At 41.1% G+C, this 25,040-nt stretch overlaps 1 protein-coding gene across 1 annotated transcript in view; it reads right to left on the reverse strand.

Moving 5' to 3' along the window:
* The window catches only part of ITPR2 (inositol 1,4,5-trisphosphate receptor type 2), a 265,600-nt gene that overhangs the window by 128,390 nt on the left and 112,170 nt on the right, over positions 1 to 25,040 (reverse strand). The window contains 8 exon segments of the mRNA XM_080617700.1: positions 1,444 to 1,564; positions 2,126 to 2,254; positions 7,220 to 7,345; positions 8,940 to 9,191; positions 13,182 to 13,382; positions 14,932 to 15,054; positions 16,270 to 16,395; positions 16,543 to 16,632. Coding sequence (XP_080473826.1) covers positions 1,444 to 1,564; positions 2,126 to 2,254; positions 7,220 to 7,345; positions 8,940 to 9,191; positions 13,182 to 13,382; positions 14,932 to 15,054; positions 16,270 to 16,395; positions 16,543 to 16,632 — 1,168 coding nt within the window.

Raw genomic sequence — 25,040 nt, forward strand, 5'->3', positions numbered from 1 at the left:
GAGCTAGAATTTGATTTTAGGTGTAGCTCTGTAGAAATGGAAGACTCCAAACCGTCTAAAAGCAGAAACAGGGCATGCTCAGTCTCCAATATACTCTCACTTTGTCCTACTTCTTCCCCCTTTCCCCAGACTCTCAAAGAAAATAATGTATTGATAACTCCTCCTAGAACTGCCAGGGAAGAGCAGGAATGCAAGTGTTAAACATACAAACAAGGATTTGTAGAGGTAGAGCTTTTTTGGAGACTGTAGTATCTGTAGTGTAAAGGAAATGTCTTCAACTTCCAAAGTTCTCTTGTTAGATGGATCCATAATTAAATAATTTGCTCCACAAATGAAACAAAGATTTCTAAGTTTTTAGGTAACCACTTACTCTCATTCACTCAAGAAGTTAATGAGATATTTTGGCTAAATTATTAAATGATACACCTGTAAAGCTATTACAAAATCTAAATTGAGAGTTGACTCTTACAATGCCAAGACATTGCAGATAAAGGACCCTCTCATATTGTTTTATCATTATTTATTAAAACTTTATTAAAATTGCATCACAATAGAATTCAGGCAGTTTCTATATAACTCTGTCTCTACTCAGTTTTCATTCACACTGAGCAGAACCTTATTCTGCAAGTAATCAGAAGCACTTACTTTTAGGAACTATGTTGAATAATACTTTTCTCTGTCATGGCAGAAGACTTTAAAATTGCATTCATAGAAATTTCATTTCAGAATGAACTTTTGTCAGCCTTAGCTGTGGACTGGTGAAGAATCTTTTTTATTTTAGGATAAGAAGTTTTAAATTTTTCTTTCTAACATGGTATTTGGAAGCATGTAAGTTATAAGCTGCCCTGAGGACCGTATCTGGTCCTGGTGCCAGTGCAAGGCAATACTCCCCTGACAAGGCTGATTGTATCAGCAGTAAATGCATGGACTGATGGTGAAGAGTAAGCTATGGAGTGGCACAGTTGTGATTTCCATCTCCAACTCCCTGGCAGAGCAAAACCTAAACAAGCCCAGGACTGTGATTGACAATAATGAATGCATCTCCCAGGAACCGAGGGGAAAAATGATGGGTATTCTCCAATGCATGATTGCTATGCATCACTGCTTACAACACCTTGTGCAAATGTAGCCCAGCATGACTAGAAATGCCCAGGTTTTTTCATAGCTTATGTTCTGGTCTAATACTGTAACTTGCTAAAGGTAAAGTTCAACCATCACTCACTTATCAAACTCGTCTCTCTGACCTACAGGTTTCAGTTAACAATCCTATTTGATGGGACAGATTTGAATGTATTATAAAAGGAGGAAGAATTAAGCCTCAGAAAGTCAGATTTCTGAAATCACCACTGTCACAATTTCAGTCAAATTAGAACCTGTCCAACCTCAAGTAAGTCTGATCTTAAAACACAGAGAACAATAATGGAAGTAAAACCTGGCACCTACCCACTTCAGCCAAAGTCTTGATACATGACTCCACTGAGGCTTTCTGCGTTGGGTTGGGCCAGGTACAATTGTAAATTCTAAAAGCAGACTGAAGCAGCTGAATAAAAACAGGCTGGTGTGTCTGAAAACAGAAAGGTAAACACGGAATTTTACCCTTTAGAATCTCCTCATAGCTGCCCTTGGGTTTGACACAACATAAACCATAGGCAAGGGATTTTTAGCTTGTAGATTCAAGTTACAATTCCATTAAATTATCTTTGATCTTTAGGACTGGAGGGAACAGAAGTCAATGCTGCACCTCTAAAAAAGCAAATCATGCAATTTTTCCTGAGATTGCCACTGATACCAAGCAAATACAATACAACGTAGGATGGAAGACTCTTCCCAGTTCTCAGGTATGTGTCCCTTTTGTCACAGGACATAACATTTTTGTCATGCAAAGATAGACCATTATACTGCAAGGATACCCTCCTCCAATGAATTCACAAGAGCCAGGAGTGACCATATTGAGCTGTCTACTGGTTCAGAACTGCAAGTGATATTAACAGTAAGCATTTAAAGAGGAATTAAGCTGCTAGAGAAATTAAAGAAGGAGCAAACATACAGCATTCCTATCTGGATAGCAGATCATATCTCCTTAACAGTCTAAAATAAGATCTTTATCTGTGTCTCTTTTCCTTACCTGGAGGCTGGTGCTGTTATCTGAAAATGGCGAATTGAAGAAGCCACTCACAATGTTCATTACAGGCTCAGTGACATATTTCTCTAGAGATATGTCTGCATGTTTACGATCTGTGGTTGTGTTACAAACCTACAGGGAAGAAGGAGGAAACAATAAGATTTAGTTCTTTCAAATAAACAAGCTTTATTATTTTGTAATTCTTACAACACATGTAATATTTCTTCTTAATATGAAGCAAAATGATATTTATACAAAAAAGTCTATCAGAGATAACTATCTTAGAGTTCAAGCTGTATTTGTGATAGCTTATCTTTCTTCTTGGAGGTCCACATTGTCTTTTGAATACCCTTCTCTTCTGAACTAGCTCTTTCTGGTTTGCTGTCTATGCTTCCCCACACCATGAAAAAATGATCCCCCTAAATCAGCACACTGCATGCCACTTACACATTTAGACAGATTTGAGAAGAAAATGGGCTTTTCCTCCCATTATGGGATGGCTGGAAGAGGCCTTAGAGATAGATGAGACATAAAACCCTTAAGTTAGAAAGATTTCATGTAACATTTAACTTCTCTCTACAAATTAATCACCAGAAATGGGTGGCAAAGGTGAATTTCATTTGCAGGAAAAATGTTAAAAAAAGAGAGAAATAAAGGAAATGGCATAGTCAATACTAACAGCCTTTAGAATTGTAAACTGTAGAACAGGCAGCATTACTTAGGAAAGCCACATGGGGAAAATACAGAAAAACCTAAAAACAATGAAAGAAGAAAATGGATGGTACTGGGACAACTCTTGAGCACAAAACGATGATTAAATGGTGGAAGGATATGGGAAGATTTGTACAAAAGATTCCTGAAGACACCCTTTGGTACAACACTAAAAGTTTGCTGCTGCATAAAGATGTCATGCTTAAAGACAGGATAAACATACTGGGGTGGATAGCATCCTTCAATGTTTCTTTTATTCTTTTTAACATTTGTGGACATCTATAGAGAGTCGTGTTTACTTTGCAGCCAGGTTAAACAGCACTAAAAGGAGTCTACGGAGAGCCAAACATGGTAAGAAAGGCAACAGTGAACAGGTAAGAAGTACTATGGTCATACTACTTCTTCAACAGCCTTTAAATAAGCACTCCTATTCATGTTTAACGTGAAATTAAAAGCAAAGCTGTTCTCTCACCTATGCAAGCCACAGACTACTGTAATGTTCTAGAGAATATATGCAAAAGCAGAATTTATTTTGTATATAGACTTCTGGGGTAGCCTTCTTATTACATTTAACACACAATCACAAGTCTGAGTCGTTCATACTTAGCATTATGTCAATTTATGGATGGGGATCTGAAGTCCAGAGAAGCTGAGTGAATTGCTTAAGGTCATAGAGAAAAGATAGTGACAGAAGCAGAAAGATAATCCACAGCACCTGAATCTCACACATGCTCTCTAATTACACACTGCCACTGTCACACTTGGACACCACAAGACAGCAATTTCACCAGACTTGTTTTAAGGAAGGTTACTGACACGACATCCAAAAGCACCCATGTTCAGGAACACAAAAGAAGACACAGGAACACAAAAGCATTTTGAGTAGAACACACAAGCATTGTCAGATGGTAGGCAGAGGAATAACCAAAGATAACTTGAGACCTAGAGAAATGAGGCATCTTGAGGAGCTTTGCTTGGCTGCTTTTCTAAAATGTGTCAGATAAACAAGTCATGCCCCCACGTAGTGCATTTTTTATCACCCAGGAAAAGAAAGATTTTGGTCAGAGAAACAACAGTGGCTAAACTGAAATAGCAGACTCTTCAGCCCTTCAGTTTTGTGAAAAGTGTGACACCAGCACTCCCAGTGCTCATGGAGGTACCAGATTCAGTTAATAAGACTTAAAAAAGAAATAATTAAAAAATCATAGAACTAAAAAGCTCTTTAAGTTCTTCTGCTTTTAATTAATCTACATGCCAGTTCTGGCTGGAATCAGTAGCTCTGAGGCTCAGCACTTGTGATCCCAATGGGAAGAGAGAGAACTGTGCAGTGCTAGCACGGTGAATTCAGAAATCACCAAAACTAAATTCCAGAACACTTTTAAGCTTTCCCCTTCGCTTGCCTAAAAAGCAGAGCCATATGTGGGGATGCCACTCTGCTCCAACATGGGTCTGAAAAATTCCCAGCGCAGAAGGAATTCGGAAATCCTCTCATTTGTTCTTATCCCTCTGCCCTTTGGGGACTGAAAGATGTTTCCCCGTGGAAGAAAAACCCTGAAATGCATGAAATGGAGATGAGGATTGAGAAAGCAATGTTAAGAAAACCCTTAAGAGGCTTTGGGACTGAAACTCACATGAATAATACTTCAAAAATTCTGCAGAGAAAGCCAGGATGACTTTACAGCTGTCAGATCCTGGCTCTTGCTTTAATCCTGCTCAGACTACAGCTGCTGATTTACAGACCAGGCCACACACAGGAAAGAGAAGCCTTTCCTTCAGCAGCACCCACTTCGCTTAGTGCAACGCTTTAAGACATACACGGGAGAAAGTAGGTTGGCAGAAATTGTAGAAAGAGAGTGTCTTTGAAAGCGCGACTGCTTTTGGCAAACTGAATTTATACATGAATCCGCCTCATGCCTGCTTTGCAATGTATCACATTGTTGAAAAAGCATGACAGTTGGGGACTAAATATTTCCTTCCTCAATCCAGAAAGAGATTTAAAAAAATTGTTACTTTTTATTTTTTTTTATGAAGACAGGAAGGTATCCAACCTGAGGATAACACTCTTGTCTTTCACCTTAGCGCTCTCTAATAACAATCTCAAAGCTCATAAACTCACCCGCTGACAGGCATTTGTAGCAGCTGAAAGAAAAGCATTTCCCCTCCCCCCATGCAAAAGCATCCCTTTTAGCTCAGTGGAACACAGAGGATCAAAGGGCTCTTTTTCTAAATGCTTTGAAAGCTATTGTAACACCTTTCAGGAGGCTGACAGCATTCTAACTGTCCTGATAGCTGTATAAGGCTGATGTATTTATAACACCCAGGCTCTGCCTGGGCCCCAGAAAACCAAACCTGAGCAAACATACCAAATAACCTGGAAGACATGGCTACCCACAGGGATCTGGCTGAAGAACATGACAGGCCAGAGCACTTCTGACATGCTCTTTTAGCTCTTTCAGCCATTAACCAAGAAATTAGAAGAACTAATTAGGCATCTTCCCTCAGGGCTTTGCAGGAGAGCAAATAAGCCTTCATTTTGCCATTCAGTGCCAAGAACACTGCACGCAAAATCCAGCATTAATAATACACTTGCTCTTCACCTCTGAAGACCTGGAGTCAAATTTCTCTTATGACAAGGGTATATGAAAACAAGCTTAGTGGTCACTAGCATCAAGGCAACTCTCCATCATTTAGACACAGCGCAGTTTGTCTTCAGGCACATGAAAGAAACTGTGGACAGAGCTCTCTTTCTACGTCTGCTTCTAGCCTAAGGGCAAATAAAATTGGTCACGTTCAAGAGAGCAGTCTGGAGAGTCAGGGCCAGGACACATCAGGAAAGGGAAACCCAGAAAAGGGAATTAAACAGGAGAAAATACTTCTTAGGGTAAAATCAGCAAGGTTAAAAAGCAGAATCCCCCTCCAAAGAGATTTCTGATCTTAGTTTTCCAATGAGCTTGGTTTGTCCAGGTCTTTCACTGTAGAACACAACCACAGAGACAAGACAAACAGTAGGAAAACAGGGTTTGTAAAGGTCTCATTATTGCTGAAAATGACTGCCACCAAAAAAATGAAAGCACAGACATTCCTGTCTTACCCCAACCATTTATAAGATTTCTGTTTCATAGAGAATGAACAGGTCCCAGTGTCTATCATACAGCATAAGTTTTTGCACTGATTCCTTTTTTGCCCATAATGCATGGAATTTTCTCCCAATAGGTTTCAAAGAAATTGCTTTGTGGCATGCTATTACTTTGGGCTAAATGTCCACTGAATGACTCAGTTGATATTATTTTGCCTTCTTTTCTTTATTTCAACAAAATGAAGAACACAAGGAGTGAGAACTTAAAGATTATAAAATGTGAGTGACCGTGGACTGGGAAAAGATAGACATACACTATGACAACATGCTTTGTAACATCTCCAAAATACTGATCAGCATCAAGGATCAGATACAGTCTACCAGCCACCAAAAACCCGTGGTTCTACTTCTTGAGCAGAAAGCGCAACTCCATTAGCTGGCATTAATATTAGGCTCTTACAAGAAGCATTAACCTCCTATAAAAGGATATGTAATGTAAGCTGCAATCATTATGTCACACTAGCTTCCCTTCATGGCTCTACTATTGTATTTTATCCTTCTGAAAGGCGTAAGATTTCCCTTGCTTTCTGCCTCCAAAATACCAGGGAATGGAAGCGTAACTCAGCTTCTGATTGAAACTTAATTCAAGAAGTAGACACCATGAAGCTCACTAGGGTCCACAGGAGTTGAATGCCTACGGTACCAGCTGGGCCCTGTCACCTTGCAGTCTATAGTTTAAACACAAATTAGCACTCTGTAAGACCACAGCTCTACACCTGCCTTACTCATTAGCAGTGAGAATGTATTGATAGTATAATAAGAGACAAAAAGAGGGCCAAAGTGAGATTAAAGAAGGAACATTAGCCAAAAAACGTCTTGATCCCTGATCATCAGTGTACTAACAGAGTAAAGCAAGAAGATTACAGATATGGTGCTTTTACTTTCAGTCACCACCACAATGACTAGTAACATATGCTCCAGAAGACATACACGGGCTCCCAACCATGTACATACAACCATTTTATTTTTCGGGAAGAGAAAAGAACATGTGTTCCAAGATGCCCTTTAAGAAAGAGAAAACTGATAGCAATTTGAGGATTAAATGCTGATAAATAACATTGAAATGACCATTTGTTAAAAAAAAAAACACCAAACAAAAAAACCACACAAAAATAAACCACCCACGCCTATTGTACTGCAGACTTTAACAAAAAACAGTTCATAAAATAAAAGAAGTTCACACAAAAAAGTTATTGCCAGTTGACACCCATGACTATACCATAATATTTTTAACATCTCATGAAGCTTACCCTTGCCATATCAACAAGGAAGTTCTCAAATAATTTCCAGATATGGTTACTGGCATAGATTTCTTTCATTTCCACTTCAGTGTCCACATAACAGTGGTTAACAAAATTAACATAGGCAATTTTCACCTGCAGGAAGCACAAAAACACAGACAATATGAAACGGAAACAGTAAAAACCATTGACATGATGTTTCCTATATGCAAAAATACTGAGCAATAAAGGTAATCCTTCAAGTACTAATACCAGTAATAATGTGTACATTCAGTTCGAAAGATACAAGGAGAAGCACAGCATCGAATACATTAGTGTACCTCCTGAAAGAACACATGAAGAAAATGGAAAGTTATTGCAAACATTCTTACTCTAACAACAACCTTCCCCCCTCCAAACAAACCCATAATAAATCTGACATTTAAACAATATTAAAGACTGCAAGGGCCTGGCTCCAAAGCCAGGAGCTGTCAAAATGCAGGACACCCCTGCATTTGCTGGTTGATTGCTGTGGGTTGATGCCTTATGACAGGCTTGCCAAATATATATATAAAAAAATGTCTTTAGCATTAGAGCTACAATCCCTGTATTCCCACAATCCTAACACAGTGCTTGTATTCAGGATGGGTGTAACTCGGATCTAAGTGGGAGAGAAAGGCTATGCAGTGCTGGCACTGCAGCAATAGCAGCACAAGGCTTAGCAGAGAAATACAGCCTCACTCCTCTCCTGCACTACAAATCTGCATGTGCACATCATAAAAATAAATATCCAGTGCCTGAAATGTATGAATTAAATATAAACATACACAAATAGACTGAAAATTTCATGTCACGGTCAAAGGAAAGGAGATAGTTGCATGGGTTTAATGCAATCAGGAGAAAACCCATGTCAGGCTTTTAGGTTTAATTTGTTTGAGCTTTTATTAATTAGCATCTGCTGAAAGTAATGCTAGAAGGAACTTGTGAGCAAAGCAAACATTTTTCTTTTCAAGAAAAGAATCAGCTGATCACACTGGGACTTTTTCATGGAGCCTTTACTCCTGCAGGCCCCAGTTCTGTTGATATGAGCCACATTTTTCCACCAGATAGCCTGCAGAAATCTGTCTGACTGATACACAGGGCCTGAGCAAGCCCCTTGCAAAGCCTGTGAAAAGATTTCTGTTGATTACATCAGGTTTGGTGCAAACAAACACCGCACTTCTGATGAGCATGAGATATCACATTCCTACTGAGGATGGCCGGTAGTAGCTGCAGAATTAGGCCTCAATATACAGTGAATGAAAACATTTGCTGGACCGCCAATGAACTTAATAAAATGAGAATTCACCTAAAACTCCCGCTGACTTCAGCATGGCCAGAATGTTACCCATCATTTCCAACAAATTCAGGCAGTGGCAAAACATTGGCTTGACAAACCACTTGGCTGAGTCTTCCTGACTACAGCTAGAAGTTATCAGGGCATTAGACTCTGACAGTGGCTGGACAAACCCAGGACAACAAAACAAGGTGTCTGCCCCAAAAAGCTGACAAACAATGCATGAGGGACAAGGAGCTTTCTGTTTCAGAAAATACTGGCTATCCTTTCCTCATTTATTCACCTTAACAAACACCGCCTGTTCGCAGCCTGTTTCCTGTGCAAATCTTCAACCTGTCAGTATATTAGAAACAACAAAATATTTTCTGAGTTTATAGAAATGATAAGTTTGCTTCCTCATTCAATGAATCTTACCTCAGGTATGCAGTCATCATGGGTCACTACTCTCACTATATCATCCAGTGGCAGGAGTGAATTGCACTTGATCTCTGTATATACATTTTTTCCTTCCGTACAAGCTGCTAGCAATTCCACTAGAGTGATGTGATATGCTAAGGGTCCACTCTCATCTGCTCGATCTCGCTCCGAACACATCATTTGGAGTAGGACTGGAAATGATGCTCTGTCATTGTAGAATATCAACACATCTTCACCGCCATTTATCAGCTGAAAAAGATAATCCCAAACTTTTAAGCACCCTGTACTTGCAGTCATTTTGGACTCAGTGATCTTAAAGGTCTTTTCCAACCTTAATCATTCTATGATTTTCTTGATTTCTTATTTTGTTCTACCTTTAAGCATGCAAAAGTGTAGCTAAAACAAAAATAACCCAGTGTTACTCTGATGTGACTTACCAAATGTACATGTCAAAACAATATCCAAAGCAAACTTCTCTTATCAACATAACTGCAAATCCGGAATAACTCACCAAGGAACAAGCTAATGCAAGGCGAATTTGAAGTTTCATTTCTATGTGGCTCTGTGTTTACCTAAGACAGTATGCTATCCTTATTATTCCTACTATCTCAATGTTTGTTTGAAGGTAATTAATTACTCTCACCTCCTATTGTGAGGCCAGGATGCATTATTATCCCTGTTCTATAGATAGGGACTTGAGGTGCAGAGAGATTAAACGTTCTGTGCTACCTCACACAAAAAGCCTGTGGCTCACCCAGAATTTAACCAGCCTTTTCTGTGCCCTTGCTCAGCATGGGAAACAAAGGATGACTCTTCCCAACCTATGCAAATTTGGCAGATGGATCTTGACATTGTCAGTGTCATGCCAGCACTTCCATTTAACAGAAAACTGGTGTATATGATAAATATTTGATTTTGCTACAGGTGCCTTGCTGATCTCAGGAGGATCCAGAGTGGAGGTGGATGCTGGCAGCCCATCTCAGCAGATCTCACAGAGAAGTTGTCCTCTAACCCTGTTCTGAACCACCCATACACTGAATATACCTACTGCCAGTGCTGCTCTGTGAGCTGAAGTGGAGCTGGGACAGGAAAGTAGTTCTGTCTTCCCTCCATCACTTTCCTTTTAAGCATAATGCACACTCAATGTGAGTGAAAATAAGATCCCATAAACCCTTCCTAGTAAAGAACACACCTTGGCAGCACAAACAGCCATACGTATTTTGTGAGTAAGGCACTTGACATACCCAAGTCTGTATGTGACAGGAAATCCTAGGCTACTGAATTCAAGGGCAGAAATAAAGGCTGGTTGAAATGGGAAAGCAGCAAGAGCAGGAATGAAAATTAGTCTCCCACAATGAAAAGTCAAGAAACATTTCATTACATTTTCCAGGGTTTCAACATTTCAAATTTTGAATGTACAAACTCTCTGATTGTGTTCTCCCTTTTTCTGCACATTTTGACATTGACAATTGGACTGAATCATGAATTCAGTCTTTCCTGAAATTCCTATTTCTCATTTATCTTTAGGTTTCTAAAATGTTTCTACTCTTGACTTTTCAAAATAGACATTTTCTGGACAACCCACAGTACACAAAAATAGGTTTTAAAGGGACAAGTGCTTGGGAATGACAAAGGAGACAGCACAAGGACCCATATACCATTAATCTCATTGCCCTCAGTGCCAAAAAAATGTATTTTAGCATATCAAGTCAAACTGACCCCTCATCCTCTCATGTACCTATTGTTGATGTATGAGGAGAAAATACCAGGAGAGAATGAATGTGAAACACAATCCTGCATGGCATGCTTGCCACATATTGATGTGAGGAACCACAAACTGAAGCAGATGATGTTGCATCAGTACAAGAAGAGCTAAGGGGGACAAGGTAATCATCATAAATGCAAGGACAGAAGATGGTGTCATCCTCTTTCCCAAGTTATTCACTTTTAAACGTGATTTACAAAGGAAATTGTAAATCCCAATTGACCCAAGCAGAGAAGACAATGCCCCTTTAAAAGCAGAAAAGTAAAAGAAATATCCAACATCATTCAAAGTTCTCACTGAGCATCATGAGCTCAGTAATAGGGGGGAAAACCAAAAACACACAGCAACCCAAAAACCCAGCAGCATTTTCTACCACTGAAGTATATTTTCAACAAGACCTTTATGGCAGTATACTGAAGGTTGTTCAGTGTTGGAGCAACTCTTGATGCTCTGCGATGTATCTCTCCAGAATATATAGATAATAGAAAACTCTGCTGCCACATTGATCTAGTTCAAAAGTAAATTCTGCTTTCCGTTTTGTAATAATGTTTGCACTGATAGGCAGCATTCCTCCAGGAACCTCAAAGCATGCTTGTAATGAGAAAAAGTGCCCTAAGGAACCTTTCAGGTTGGTAAACATCATTACTAGCACTCTCCAGATACGGGGACCAAGGATATGAGAACAAGTGAATAAGCCAGAATGGAAATGTTCAATGTATTTTATGAAAGTACTCTTTGCCAATGGTGCTCCTTCATCTGTATGCACTTTCTAAAACATGTAAATATGATCGGTTTATCCCTTACTCTTAGTAAACAGGAATAACCTACAAAATACTTCCTGCAGGTAAAAGAAAACACAGGAGTAGTTGAGACATGTTTTACACTCATACTCTGTCTTGTCTTGTGGTAAATTGTTTACATGCCCCATCTGGAGGCATAAAAGAAGTTACACCTCTTGTTTAAAGTCACAAAGTACATCTTAGTTGTCTACTGAGAAACTGTCCTGATTCCATGCCAAGTTCCAGCCATTTGGCTACACTGTCCCCTTTATGCTTGATTGCTGTTTAAGCGCCGTTCAAATTTCCTTGTTAGCACCCTTTTCTAACAAATCATAATTACCTGTAATCTCCTACGTATTTTTAAAGCAGATCACCATCTTACCCTCTTTCATCATAACAGGGGCGCTCGCTCCCACCAGCAAATTCCTGCAGACCTCATGATGTAAATGCCACATCCAAGTTCATTTCAATTTTCATCATGCAGTCAGCTTGGAAATGTATTATGACAATTTGTCTTTGTGCTATTATAGCTCAGTAACAAAATGTATTGAGAAAAATCTAAAAATTCTGATTGATGAGAAAGTAAAAACCTACAAGAAGCTATGGTGGAAGGGGAAAAATCTAACAGGACAAAGGCATAAGAACTGTTTGAATTATGTAAATCAAAGACTTGTAATTGATATTGCATGTTCAAACACTTCAGTCAAATTGAAAAGGTTGAGGTAGATTCCACTAAAGGTTACCCATGAAGGCTTTATTCTTAATTAGAAGTTTTTCCTCTTTATTGCTGTGGAACAAAATTGCAGCAGAGTTTGGTTTAGTTCCTGCCACAACCAGAGTTTCTCTCTGTTTCCTTTGTGAAGAAACACAAAAAACCCAATAAAACAAACAAAAAGTAAAGAAAAAATGTTCCCTGGACTCTGATCCTACCTGGACTTTTCACCATATTCAATTTTACCCACTTTTTAATCTCCTTGAACTGCTACCAGAATTACAGTTAAACACACGAGTGTCTGCAAGTTGAAGACTTCATTTATCATGCACGCTATATATCAAATCCAAATTTCAAAGAAATCAATTACACATTTTCCCAGTAACTTTATTGGCATAAAGATTTGTTCACAAACCACTCTGTGGAACTTACTGGGTCAGACTCCGAATCTAGCTAAGCTTTAGCTAGCTAGAATAGCTCTAATGACCCTCACAGAAACACTCTGGAACAAAAGAAACAGAACAGAAACTAATACCTAGAATTTTTACATTATTATGTGCTAAAAAGGTGGTCTGTAACACTGTTTAGACAAATCCATAGAGGTAGGAGCCTCTTGTATGTCAAAACCATGCCAGAATATGGCAAGTTTGGTGCATAAATGGTATCCTAAATTACAGTACAGGAAAATGAAGGTTTATGTAACTCTGAGATTTCCATGCTACATCATCTACAAATAGACATCTCTGTATCACCATGCTAACACTCATGTTTTCTTTCTAGTAGTTATACAGATGGCCTTACAAAATTAGATTAAGCTCCAAAAAATGTCTGCTAAAATATTCATTATTTGTGATACCGCTTAAAATTCTAAAGCGATGATGCCATTATATCCCATTGGTATCAAGAGCAGAAAAAGCAGCCTCAAAATACTAGTGTGTTAAAAAGACATCCACTAGTGATTAACATATGAACCCTTCACTTACCTCTGTCATTACCATGTCCTGGCATTTTTTCACGTATTTGCCATCTGCTTTCACAATGGTCTGCAGGAAACGCAAGTACTCCACATGACGGCCGTGGGTCTCAATGCAGTGTACAAAGTGCTGCACCACTCTTTCACTAATTTCATTACACAGAAGGTAATTATTCATGAAGATGTGCCTCATGGTTTCAGCTTCCAGGAGCTAAACAGATTAAAATCAAAACAGCCTTATAAGAAGAGCAGATTTGTTTGGAGATTTAAAGATTCACAGGATTCTAGACTAGAGAAAGGCACATTGGTAAAGACAAAATGCAGAAGTCCAATGTGCATCAGCCCAGGAATTAAGCAGCGACCTTAGGGCCTAGCTTTCATTTATGATGGGATTTCACCACACTTTTTTATGAGTATAAAATGATCCTAAAGTGGACCTTTTTGTGCCCTAACAAAATTTGTGCCCATTTGGAAGGTGAAGACATGCATATACACACATGACACTGCTAGAGCACTCTATAGGGACTTAAGTATGCAAGACATCTGAGACCACATTCATCCCACTCATCATCAAACTTCTCACTGAGGCAACCCAGAAAGATGATTAGCTACCTCTAGCTCCTTCTATGGTCGACAGAGGCAGGCATTTCCAGCAGGTAAATCATTGCACATGCAGTCTGATCACTCTGAAAGAACATCTCTTTCCACATCAACTACAGAAGAAACCTAAGGCTGTGTTTCTATCGATGGGTAGCACAGTACAAGAGAAACAGATCTGTAGCAGGAAGGGATGCTGCTGGGGACTCAGCATCCAGACTTTATGTATTCTTAGAGATTTTGCTTCAATGTTGTTCTAATTTGGTCCCTTGGAATAAAGCTTATGAGAGTCAGGTTTGCTCCCAGGGTACACCTTTCTGTATAGTGTCCTCTGAAAGGAATCCCCACCAAGTTTTCTCCACAATGTGAACAAAAGCACAATAACTGGGATGATCAGAAGATCAACTTCAAAAGAACAGAAATGCAAGTGCAACCGGGCTCTACACTTGGCACTCAAGTTAAGCATCAGTGTTGGACAGGATGGAGTCTGGGCATTAATCCCCACTGCTCAGTGCCTTTCGCTAACTTCACAAAAAAAAGCATAAATAAAAATTAACAGAACAAATGCTTCCTAATGTATGCAGACCTAAAATCTACAACCCTAATACACTCTTTCTAATAAAAGCATGTTTTGCTCAGTAGATCTACCATTGAGCGAGGTGTCATTCTATATGACTGTATCTGTAAACACACACATACATATATACACAAAGGGACCATGACAAAGAGATTTACAATAAAGACAGTGATTTCATAAAAGATCAAATTTTAAACTAGTTGCCTCAAATGGAAGCATCATCATCAAATCCCTATGGGTCTGATTCAGCTGTCACGCAAGCTTCATGACAGTATTATCACAGCATCTTCTACCTTGACTGTGAGTCAGGGTGAATAAGATAAGAGTCAAGCTACATGATGTGATGATGTGACACTTATTCATAGATACCTCCAGTAAACCCCACAGATATATTGGTTTACACTTTTAAAATGACAACATTAAAAACAATGACATAAAGAGCAACAGTAACAGAGAAGAAACAAGGACAGAGGAGAGAAGGCACAGAGGGCATAATCTAATGAAATTACTTATTTGGTACTGTAATTTTTCGACAAGTCCAAATTTACTTCTAGTTATAATATTCTCTTTAAAATAAAAAACTTACCCCTGGAGTTAAGAACAAGTTGAGATTTTTGTGGAGGAGAACTTGATTCTGAGGATTTCCTCGACAGAAATTCTGAAGAAAAGTGTGGGCTAGATTCATAACTTCATTCATCTTTTCATCGCTCTGCAGAGAGAAAAGACAAACGAAATCAGATGGGCATACCTAACCATACTTGTTAAAATGACACAAGGTGAATTCAGACAGGAACAAACCAATTTTCCTGAGCCTTTATAGGACAGGAATTCCCTCTTTGGCAAAAGAAACTGGTGTAGTTTTCTTCAGAGACCATCAGTGACCGTACCTTACTCTAAATTGACTTGACCATAGGGAGCCACAGGTATGAGCAACAACTCTAAGTAAGATTTCCTCATGCATGGTTATCATTTCCTAGCTTAAAAAATTGCTAAGTGGCTTGAATTAAATAAAAAAACCCCACCTCTAGCCTGCACTGATCTTAAGCTTTTGAAAGCTTTAGCTTTTATATAGCTACATGTCGAAAGAGATGTATGTGTGCTTGTGTATGTTACACCTACATGAATATGTATGTTTATACACACTCCTACACAAATATATATCTAGTTTCATCCCCATTTTATCTTCCCCTCATATAGTATTCTAACTATGATTTGATGAACCACCTATATGGACAAACACTATTTTACTGAATACAGCTGAACCCAGTGTCTGTATCATAACATTAGTATGTAACACTCAGATAAAGCCCAGAAGAGCTTTATCTCCTCTCAATGCTTTCTACAAGCTCTAGAAAGATGTGGTCTTTTAAAGGCTATCTTTTAAAGATCCTTCATTTGTATGTCCAATGCCAATAAATGAGTGCAAAATCACATTATCTTCTGAAAAACATACAAGGACCACTAGGTTAGAAGCCTCCACCACAATAAAAAATTAATTATTTCAGACTTGATCCTTGAAAGCTTTTTGCTCATTTTGTGCACCTATGATAACACTCACATCAGCACCCGACAGCGGAATTCAGGTACCCTGCCAGAAGCTCCATTAAATCAATACTTCTTACTGTGCAGTGACTGCAGATCTAAGGTTTGCCTGATTCAGGATTGGGATGATAGCTCAGTGGCATCCAGGTACATGAGGCAGTAAACATTAAATTCTTAACAAAACCCATCCTCTGCAGGCAGCCATATTTAAACCTAGGCCCAAACCCATTATTCTTAAGGCAGAAAATGGCATCATTATCTCATGTTTGTACCGTAGTTGACTGAATTCAGTTAAAAAAATATTCACATTGATTCTTGGGCCACTTGAGGCCTTGCCCTTTATTGAGTTCATGTTCTTTAGCACTAAAATTATGAGAATAACCTTTTCAAAGGGTATCTGCAGAAGGTCCAAGACTACCAAGTGGGCACCCATATTTTTCAGCAATCGCTGCTGTTGATTCCGAGATTTTTTATTCTGAACGCAAAGTTTGCTGAGTCGAATCAAAATCTGTAAACAAACAAACAAATAAATAAGCATGGAAGGAATCAAAGAAGCAGTCATATCACAAAACTAAACAAAAATATATTCTTTTAAAATAGTTAATAAATCTAATTATCAAACAAGCATGTGAAGTTTCTTAGCAGATATACCAACCTCTTTAACAATATTGTAGTTATTGCTTTTATTGCTGTCTATCTGGGGTTTTTTGGTCCCATCCTGTATTGGACTCAAAATATTTGATTCCTATAACAAAGAACACACAACAAGTGAAGATATCTTGCAATTTCCTCTACATGAACTAATTATATGTAGTAACAGCAAGTGAAGAAGTGTTACAGCACTTCACGGGAAACAGACTTATCAAATAATAAAAATATTCATTCATTCTTTATCCACTGGTCCATGAGTTCACAATCAAGTCCTTCCTTTGTTTCAAATTCCCAACATAATTTGAGGCAATTACTGTATGTGTACATGCTTCTGATCCCCCTAAAAAAGAATACATTCCTAAATCATGGACTAGATATCCAAGGAATTTCAATACTATGAGAATAGGGACAATAAGTATATTTCAATAGCACCACTCATTCCAAAAATCCCTAATACAGCTAGAAAGATTACAAAATCTCTGTATGTGAACATTAGAAAGTCTGGAGAAAGAGCTTAAGATGACCTCTGTAATTAAGACAAACAGGTGGAGTTCTCAGCAGTGCAGGAACAAGTAGCACATGGGAAGTGGAGATGTTCCTCCCACGAAGAGGACACTTCTGTCGTCATCTCTGGATGATGCAGGAAAGGATTTAAAAGCAAATGAGAACCTTATGTTGTTAAACTGCAACATCCAGTCATGACGCTCTATGCTCTGGGCTTTGGCTCTTAGAAAGCCCCAGCTGGGTATGATAAATAAGAGAAATCGAGTCAGCAAGTAACTGCCAACACCCACGCACCTTTCCATGCATATCTCAGTCAAAACATAGGAGAGCATCCACACAAATACTGTCACTTAGAATATTGGCGGTGTTTTGTCTTGTTTTGTTTTCTGCTGCCAGCTATGGGAAGCCTTTCTTAACTGGAAACACAAAGAACTGAAAGATTGGACTTCGGATGCTGAAATTAAGCATGTAGAAAAACTGCAGCAGATCTGGTGATTGCCTCACAGTATAACCACAAGGATATAAACCAGTGCAATAGCATGAAAAAAAAAGAAGCAGGTGCACTTCTGAGTTTCATCATGTCCTCAAACTTCCTACTGTTTTAGAGAAGAAAATTATGCTAAACCACACATGTGCACACGAGTCTGAATGTTTATACATCTTGAAACCTCTCTCTGAACTTTCTTAGCTGATGGTGAAGATGAAGGGTTCTATAAATCCCAGCTGGTCTTAATTTCCAGTGGGGCAAGAACAGCTGCACCACTTGGCCATGGAAGCTGTTTATAACAGTGTCAGCACTGCTGTTCAGCATGGTCATGTTGATCTATGCAACAACAGTGGATTTTATTTGTTTAGGTTTGTTAGTATGCATGCTGCCTTCTCTTTAGCTGTTTGAATCAATATTTTGGAAGGAATTTCAGCCTCTTTGCTATAATTAACCACCCCCCTGTGTTCTGGGACTGTGGGTTAACCAAGATTAATTTACCTGTTACTTTTACCAGCATTCTTCCTCAATCAATGTAGTTTTATAATCCATGTGAACTACATGTCTTATCTGGAAGCACTGACCAGCATTAAACTGCTGAATTTATCCTTTCTCTTAACCAAATAAAAGCCTGTTTATTGAACCCATAAGAGCATGCCAGTGATGTAGTTATCAAGAGATGATCACACCACTGGGATCCCAGCGACACTCAGTTGCATATCTTGCCTTGTTAAGCCCCATGACAGACATTCTCTGTCACACTTTTCCACAGGGGACAGGGAGTCATAGACCGAGAAAGGTTCTCTTCTGAGCACCCCACCTTTAGGAAATGGTATTTTCTGAAGACTATTTCCTTTATTCGTAAAATTCCCAGAATATCTCTGTATGCATCAGTCTTAGGATCCTTTCTTTCTAGCCTCCAGAATGGAGCCTCAGATTCCAGCACTGAGTCCAAGCAGCTCCCAGCTGCTGACATAGTCTCACTCATCCCGGCAGGAGGGCTGTGGACAGCACTGGGCAGTGTCACACTGGCACAGTTTTGCCCTCTGCAGGCTGTGTTTACTTACCAGGGGAAAGAGGGGCACTCAGAAATTCCAGTTCACAATCTCAACTTATAGGTGATGTTTAAGATGCTTGTTCAAACATTCCCAGAACCAAAGCAAACTGCCACAGACCAGAAAAAGAGGAGAGCAAGGGAACACCAGGCACTTGAGGGTGCTGAAAGTTTATACAACTCTGTATAAATAATAATAAATAATAAATAATAATAAATGTTGCTGAACTTTCTCAGTGGATGGTGAAGATGAGAAGCCCTATAAATGCCACAGCACTATATTTCAGCTCCACCTGAGAGTCCTCTCACAAAACTATTTCTCCTCCTCATATTTGTGCTTCTGGTGCTACACCACCAACACATCCTCCAGTGACAGGACAACAAAAGCCACACTTTCCATAGGCTGTGGTATCTATGCAGACTCATAACATCTTTATACTAGAGATAACCAAGTAAACAGGTTTTATCTGCTTTTTCCTTCTCAAGCCAAGCTCAGTTGTGTGACATCAATTTCAGCATTTCTTCCTAATCCTCTACGGTATCAAACATGTCTGACCTAACTCCAAGCACTCCTTCCTGTAATTCTGAACTCCAGTTCTTATGAAGCAGATCCTGCATGGATGGATGTAAGATTCATTGCTCTTCCTGTGGAAAACTCCAGATACTTTATTTTTCTACAAATACCATTTTGGGAGTCAAATGATTGCAAAAAAAGCAGAAGTCTCTAGCCCCCTCCCCAGGTTATGACAGAAAGGTGAAAACAATTACCTCAGACGACTCAGAAGCCAAAGGGCAAAAAAAATGTATTTTATTTCTTTTTAAATTCTTAACCAATCTTGCAAAGTGCTTCAGCAAGGACAGAAACTTGGGCTTCACATAAGACTGTTCTGGAATGTAATTTAAGCCCTTGTGCACCCTTCAATGTTGTTTGTAAAAAATTAAGCCCAGGCAAATGAAGCATATTCACTAAAGACCTAAAGGTTCATCCAGCTCAGTGCTGAATACCCAGCATCCATTCCAAGAAAACATGGGATCTCACAGGGATGTTCATCTGCTTGAAGCTAGCCACCTGCTTCACATACTGTAGATTATGACCGGCACCTCACCTCTTGTGTCTGACTTCAGATCTCAGAGAGAGTATTCATTATCTCAAGTAGTTTTGCCAGGTATAAATATTTCCTGACTGTTAAAAAATAATTTAACAGACGAAAAAATAATGGAACAGATTCTAAGCTATTGTAACCTGGCGCAGTTCTCATGGAATTACCATCAGATGATCTAACCGGTTGTGCAGATTACATATCACTGTTCTAATACAACAGTCTCTCAGATCTGCCAGAGATAGTATCACACATCTACTGAAGCACTGCTAATCCATACAGACACACAGATGCCTCATGGGAAAAAAAAAAACAAACCACCACTGAAAATCTCCCATTTACAGATGCTTCTGCACATCGTTTTCTCCCCTCTTCCTGGGGTTTCTTTGCCATCAACGCTTTCCATAGAAATAAAAAGGATTTTATTACACTTTTATAATTTATTATAGGTACAAAACCTTGTACATATCCTGCTGCAATCCTATATCCTGTTTCCCCATTACCTTTCCCATTCATTAAATAAAGGAACATTTTATTTCTTGCTACAGATATGCTTGAGAAAAGAGAACAGGAAATCCCACATATTTAAGCTCATAAAGTCCAGATTCTTCCCCCGATCTGACACCATTAAATTCAGCTAAGTTATATCAGAGGAAGAGCAGGGCCTGCAATATCCCTAGAAACTGGGATTCTCCCTTGAAATGTTGGATTTTCCCCCGTATGAAGCTACCTAAGACCTGCTTTCCCATCTGAAAGACCAAGTGTATGTCATAGAAATATGCAGACATCCTGTCTCTTCTCAATGGCTCCTGCTTTCCCTGAATGCATTGGCTTCACAATGCTGTATGAACTCCATTTGACTCCCTACTAAGCTTTCTCTAGTGGCTTCCTTGCCCATTTTCTTGCTACCAGTGAAGACTCTACCATGGAAGAGAATAAGGAAAGTGCTGTCTCAGAAATGGCAGTTGATCATCTCTCCAAACTTCCTCTGACAAAAATAGAAAAGTGGGAATAAATACTGGTGGGAAAGCCTGCTCTATCTACTGTTATGTCACAAACCTCAACCATAGCAACTCTTGCAACACTTTGCACTTTAAGATTCATACTGGAGTTATGTAATTACATGAGGACCTCAGCTTTCACAGAAAAACAGAAGTAAAAAAATAAAAAACCTCATTTGCCATTTTTCAAAATCAGGTACTTGTGGCTCCAGATTCAAGTTCTAAAGTTTTCAACTTCTGGCACGACAAGGGTCAAAAAACCCCAGAATATTAGCATGCCTACAAAATCTCAACATTCTTAGGTGAGTCTTAGGTTTGGTGGAGAGCGGAATTACTTGCATAATATTTGAAAATATGGGTTTGGTTGTACTCCCCTTCCCTACTTGCAGGAACAGATACTGTCTGCTACTTCTTCTACAAGAAATCTGGACAGGGGCTTTTTACAAGGGCATGTAGGGATAGGACAAGGGGGAATGGCTTTAAACTGAAATAAGGTAGATTTATATTAGATATTGGGAAAAAACTCTTCACAGTGAGGGTGATGAGGCACTGGCACAGGCTGCCCAGAGAAGTTGTGGCTGCCTCATCCATGGCAGTGTCCAAGGCCAGGCTGAATGGAGCTTTGAGCAACCTGGTCTAGCGGAAGCTGTCCCTGCCCGTGGCAGGGGTGTTGGTCCCTTCCAACCCAACCTGTTCTGTGATTCTATGATTCTTTCTTCGAGCAAGTCAGCACAACTGCCACCAACATGTGATCCCTAAATTACTTTCTTGGCCACAGAGTGATGCCATGCACTGTGGCTTGTTTGCTAGTCAAGAAGAAATGTAGCATAGCTCTGTGACATAAGAATGCAGTTACTGAAAGCAGTGGGAGAGAATATTGAACATATTGATAAAAGAGGTTTTATCTCCTATTTTATCCATTACTAAAGGTCAGACAGAATCCTGCACAATCTCACTTTGCTAGTTTGATTAACTGGACCACAAATTTGCAGTTGTTCATTAAGCTACCTATCAATATTGAAACAATTCTAACAACAATTTGCTGAGGTGAATTGCTGAATTGCTGAGGTGAGTAGCTCGAGAGAGGACGCCTTCAGCACCGGAGCAGGGAAGAGATCAGCGTCCAGGAGCCTCAACTCAGAGCGGCCAGAGCCACCGAGGGAGCCTCAGCTCCTCGACAGGACTTGCCCAGGAGCCGGCAGCTCAGCTGACGCGAGCAGCTGACTCACAGGGGGCGGAGCCACGAGGAGCGGCACCAGCCCTGACTGGTTAAAAACCTGCCCCTGGGAGCGCGGCGAGGCAGTTTGCGCGGGCAGGCGAGCGGGATGGTGAGTGCTCGCCGTATGGCCAGGGCCCGGTCTGGGAGCTCTGCTCTGGCTGCCCCGGCAGTGGCCAGCGTAGGCACCCAGACAGAGCCGATGAGAGGGGAAGGCTCAGAGTGTAGAGAGTGCCTGCGCTGGTCTCCTGAGGGAGCAGTGCCCAATGGGCAGGGCTGCACTCGGTGCTCCCTGGTGGAGGTCCTCCTGCAGCAGGTGGCTGAGCTGCGGGATGCTGTTAATAGGCTGCAAGATATCAGGGAAGCTGAGAGGAAGCAGGACTGCCTCCTCCAGGCCCAAACTGTGCAAGGGCCTCAGACGTGCCCTGAAGCTCATGGAGGAGAGGAGGAGGCTGTCAACCCAGGAAGCTGGGAAATAGTAACAACAAAAAAAGGAGGAAGAGGACAATTAAAAACAAGGGGCTTCCTCCTAAAGCTGTTGTCCCCACCCAGAACCGCTTTGGTGTCCTGCAGGGGGCTAAGAAGGAAGGGCACTTGCACCAGAAACAACCGGCTGGTGCACCGGTAAAGAAGATCACTACTGGTGCTGCCAGGAAAAAGAGACGGGTCATAGTGATAGGGGACTCTACTTTGAAAGGGACAGAGGCACTCATCTGTCGGCCTGACTCGGTCTCGAGGGAGGTGTGTTGCCTACCTGGGGCATGGATCAGGGATGTTGCAGAGAGGCTGCCTGCTCTAGTGAGTCCCATGGACTATTACCCACTTCTGGTGATCCATGTGGGTGCTGGTGATGTTGATAGCAGTAGCCTGGAGAACATCAAGAAGGACTACAGAGCCCTGGGAGAGGTGGTTAGGGGCTCTGGAGCTCAGATTGTCTTTTCATCAATTCTCCAGGATTGAGGGGGGAACCTTAAAAAAGCTAGGAGGATTGGCCAGGTTAATAAATGGTTAAAAGGATGGTGCCATAGTCAGGGGTTTGGGTGTTTTGAATACGGGACCCAAGTTAGTAGGCCAGGTCTACTGGGGGCTGGTAGAGCTGATCTGACAAAGAAGAGGAAGAGTGGTTTTGGTAGGAGGCTTGCCAGGCTGGTCAAGGTTTCTTTAAACTAGATGTGTTGGGGGAGGGGGGCATCGTTCCATCCCAACACACCCAGTCAGTTGCCAGCACCTACAATAAATGCTCGGAGCAATGCAGAGATATTCCAGACGCTCCAGCCAATGAGCCAGCTTCATTTGGAGCTCGGCTCAGATGCCTCTATACAAACGCTCGTAGCATGGGAAACAAACAAGAGGAATTAGAGATGTGTGCATGACTACGGGAGTATGATATAGTAGGCATCACAGAAACATGGTGGGATGGCTCCTACGACTGGAGTGTTGGAATGGAAGGTTACAGGCTCTTTAGAAAAGACAGGCCTGGCAGGCGGGGAGGGGGAGTTGCTATTTATGTTAGGGATAGGCTGGAGAGTATGGAACTGTGTCTGGGGACGGGTGAGCAGTCGACAGGGAGTTTGTGGGTCAAGGTTAAAGGGAGAGCAGTGATGGGGGACATTACTGTGGGGGTCTGTTACAGACCGCCTCATCAAGAGGAATCTGTGGATGAAGTGCTCTATAGGCAGATAGGAACAGCCTCACGCTCACAGGCCCTTGTTCTCTTGGGAGACTTCAACCACCCTGACATCTGTTGGAGTGAAGGTGCGGCCCGGCACAAAAGCAACCCAGGAGGTTCCTCGATTGTGTGGAAGACAACTTCCTTCTGCAAGTAATAGAGGAGCTGACAAGGAGAGGTGCCATGCTTGACCTCATGCTCACCAACAGGGAAGGGCTGGTTGGAAATGTGATGTTCCAGGGCAGCCTTGGTTGCAGTGACCACGAGATGGTCGAATTCGAGATCCTCCGGACAGTGAGAAGAGCAGGCAGCAAGCTCACTGCCCTGGACTTCAAGAGAGCAGACTTTGGCCTCTTCAGGAGCCTGCTTAGTAAGGTTCCATGGGATACAGGCCTAGAGGGGAGGGGGGCCCAAGACTCTTGGTTGTTATTCAAGGATCACCTGCTCCAAGCTCAGGAGTGTTGCATCCCAACTAGAAGGAAGTGCAGCAGGAGGGCCAGGAGACCTCCTTGGATGGATAAGGAGCTGCTCAGGAAAATTCAAAGGAAAAAAGAGGCTTATAGAAGGTGGAAGCAGGGACAGGTGACCTGGGAAGAATACAGGGATGCTGTCCGGGAAGCTAGGGACCAGGTGAGGAAGACTAAGGCCCAGTTAGAATTGAACTTGGCTAGGGATGTTAAGGATAATAAGAAGGGATTCTATAGGTACGTAGCGAGTAAAAGACAGACTAGGGACAATGTAGGCCCCCTTCGGAAGATATCAGGAGAACTGGGTACCCAGGATTTGGAGAAGGCTGAGGTTCTTAATGCCTTCTTTGCCTTGGTCTTCACTGGCAAAGTCTCTGACCGCACCATCCAAGTCTTGGGAGGCGGACGCAGGGACTGTGAGAATGAAGACCCTAGGCCCACTGTAGGAGAGGATCTGGTTCGAGACCATCTTAAACACCTAAACGTACACAAGTCCATGGGACCTGACAACATCCATCCGCGGGTCCTGAAGGAGCTGGCAAATGAAGTTGCTAAGCCACTGTCCATCATATTTGAAAAATCATGGCAGTCAGGTGAAGTTCCCGATGACTGGAAAAAGGGAAATATAACCCCCATTTTCAAGAAGGGGAAAATGGATGACCCAGGGAACTACAGACCAGTCAGTCTCACCTCTGTGCCTGGCAAAATCTTGGAGCAGATTCTCCTGGAAGGCATGCTAAGGCACATGAAAAACAAGGAGGTGGTTGGTGACAGCCAGCATGGCTTCACTAAGGGGAAATTCTGCCTGACCAATTTGGTGGCCTTCTATGATGGGGCTACGAAACTGATGGACAGGGGTAGAGCAGTTGACATCATCTACCTGGATTTGTGCAAAGCGTTCGACACTGTCCCACATGACATCCTTGTCTCTAAATTGGAGAGACATCAATCTGATGGGTGGACCACTCGGTGGATAAAGAACTGGCTGGATGGCCACACGCAAAGAG

Source organism: Psittacula echo (assembly GCF_963264785.1).
Source record: "Psittacula echo genome assembly, chromosome: 1".
NCBI lineage: Eukaryota > Metazoa > Chordata > Aves > Psittaciformes > Psittacidae > Psittacula > Psittacula echo.